The 1154-nt window shown below is 45.5% G+C and overlaps 1 protein-coding gene across 1 annotated transcript; it reads right to left on the bottom strand.

The window, feature by feature from the left end:
- Nucleotides 1-519: 519 nt before the first annotated feature.
- Nucleotides 520-1151, bottom strand: LOC111657888 (pro-opiomelanocortin; the record flags this gene model as incomplete). The annotated part of the gene is made up of 1 exon (XM_023410236.2): nucleotides 520-1151. A coding segment is annotated over one exon (441 nt), but the record flags the coding sequence as incomplete, so codon positions are not given.
- Between the last annotated feature and the right edge of the window lie 3 nt (nucleotides 1152-1154).

Below are 1154 nucleotides of genomic sequence, written 5' to 3'. Positions count from 1 at the left end.
TATAATTACTATTATTGGTAAAAAGACAAATATGCTTCATTTTAAAACAAGTCAACCAGAGACAGCGTGTTCAACCAACTCAAGGAGTTAATTTCATTTAAATCAGCAAAGTTGATGGTCGCCGGCTGCAAATGTGGAAATATGTTTGAAATCAAGCACCCGTTGTTTTTAAAAATTAGTTTATATATGTATTCCAAGTGGCAAACCTGCCACCGTTATCGTAAACCACTTATGAGTCGTGGTATTAGTCGGCCTGGTGAAGACCGTGTTGCAGGTTTGTCGAAACAGAAGCTGCATCTGTGTGAACTTCAGGTAAGACATTCATTGCTGAATTTAACTCTTCTGTATTAATATTTAAGTGTAACTGTAGAAACGATAGATAGATAGATAGATAGATAGATAGATAGATAGATAAATAAAACACTTCTTTTGCTTGCAAATACTTCTTTATGTTTTCATATAATTTACAGTTATTTACACAAATCAATAAATATCAAAACTTCTTTCTCACTCTCTCTCTTTATCTCTCTTCCAGTCATTCAGGATCAAGTCACAATCAGCAGTTTCAGAGCTTTTTGTTGGTCACTAACTTGTCTGCTAATGAGCTTCCCTGGCTAATGAGAACTCTGCTGCCTGCCTGTCAGCTGTGTAAAAAGTAATCTCTCTCTTTTTCCTCCCTCTTTCCTTCCCTCCTTTCCCCCTCCTCCCTCTCACTTCTGCTGCTGTCCATCTTTGTTGATGACGTTCTTGAAGAGTGTGAGCAGCGGCCTCTGGCTGCGCTCATCCCAGCTCTTCATGAAGCCGCCGTAGCGTTTGTTGGCCGGCGGACCACTCCAGCGAAAATGCTTCATCTTGTATGAACCGTCTTTCTTCTCGCCATCCGAGAGCTGCTGTTGCTCCTCTTCCTCCGCCTCCTCCATCACCTCCTGCACCTTGTCCTCCTCCTCTGCTGCCGCCAACAACTCACTGGCCAGCTCCCGCCTCCTCATCTCTCCGGGGAAAACCTCTGCAGACTCCTCCTCCACGCCGTTAGAGGTGTAGACTTTGACTGGGCGGCGCTTGCGACCGACGGGCTTCCCCCAGCGGAAGTGCTCCATGGAGTAGGAGCGCTTGGCCTGAGGTGAGGAGGAGGAGGAGGAGGAGGAGGAGGAGGA

Source organism: Seriola lalandi, unplaced genomic scaffold, assembly GCF_002814215.2.
Source record: "Seriola lalandi dorsalis isolate HSWRI2012SDOR001 ecotype SW California unplaced genomic scaffold, Sedor1 jcf7180001978274, whole genome shotgun sequence".
NCBI lineage: Eukaryota > Metazoa > Chordata > Actinopteri > Carangiformes > Carangidae > Seriola > Seriola lalandi.
This window is presented reverse-complemented; position numbering and strand designations above follow the sequence as displayed.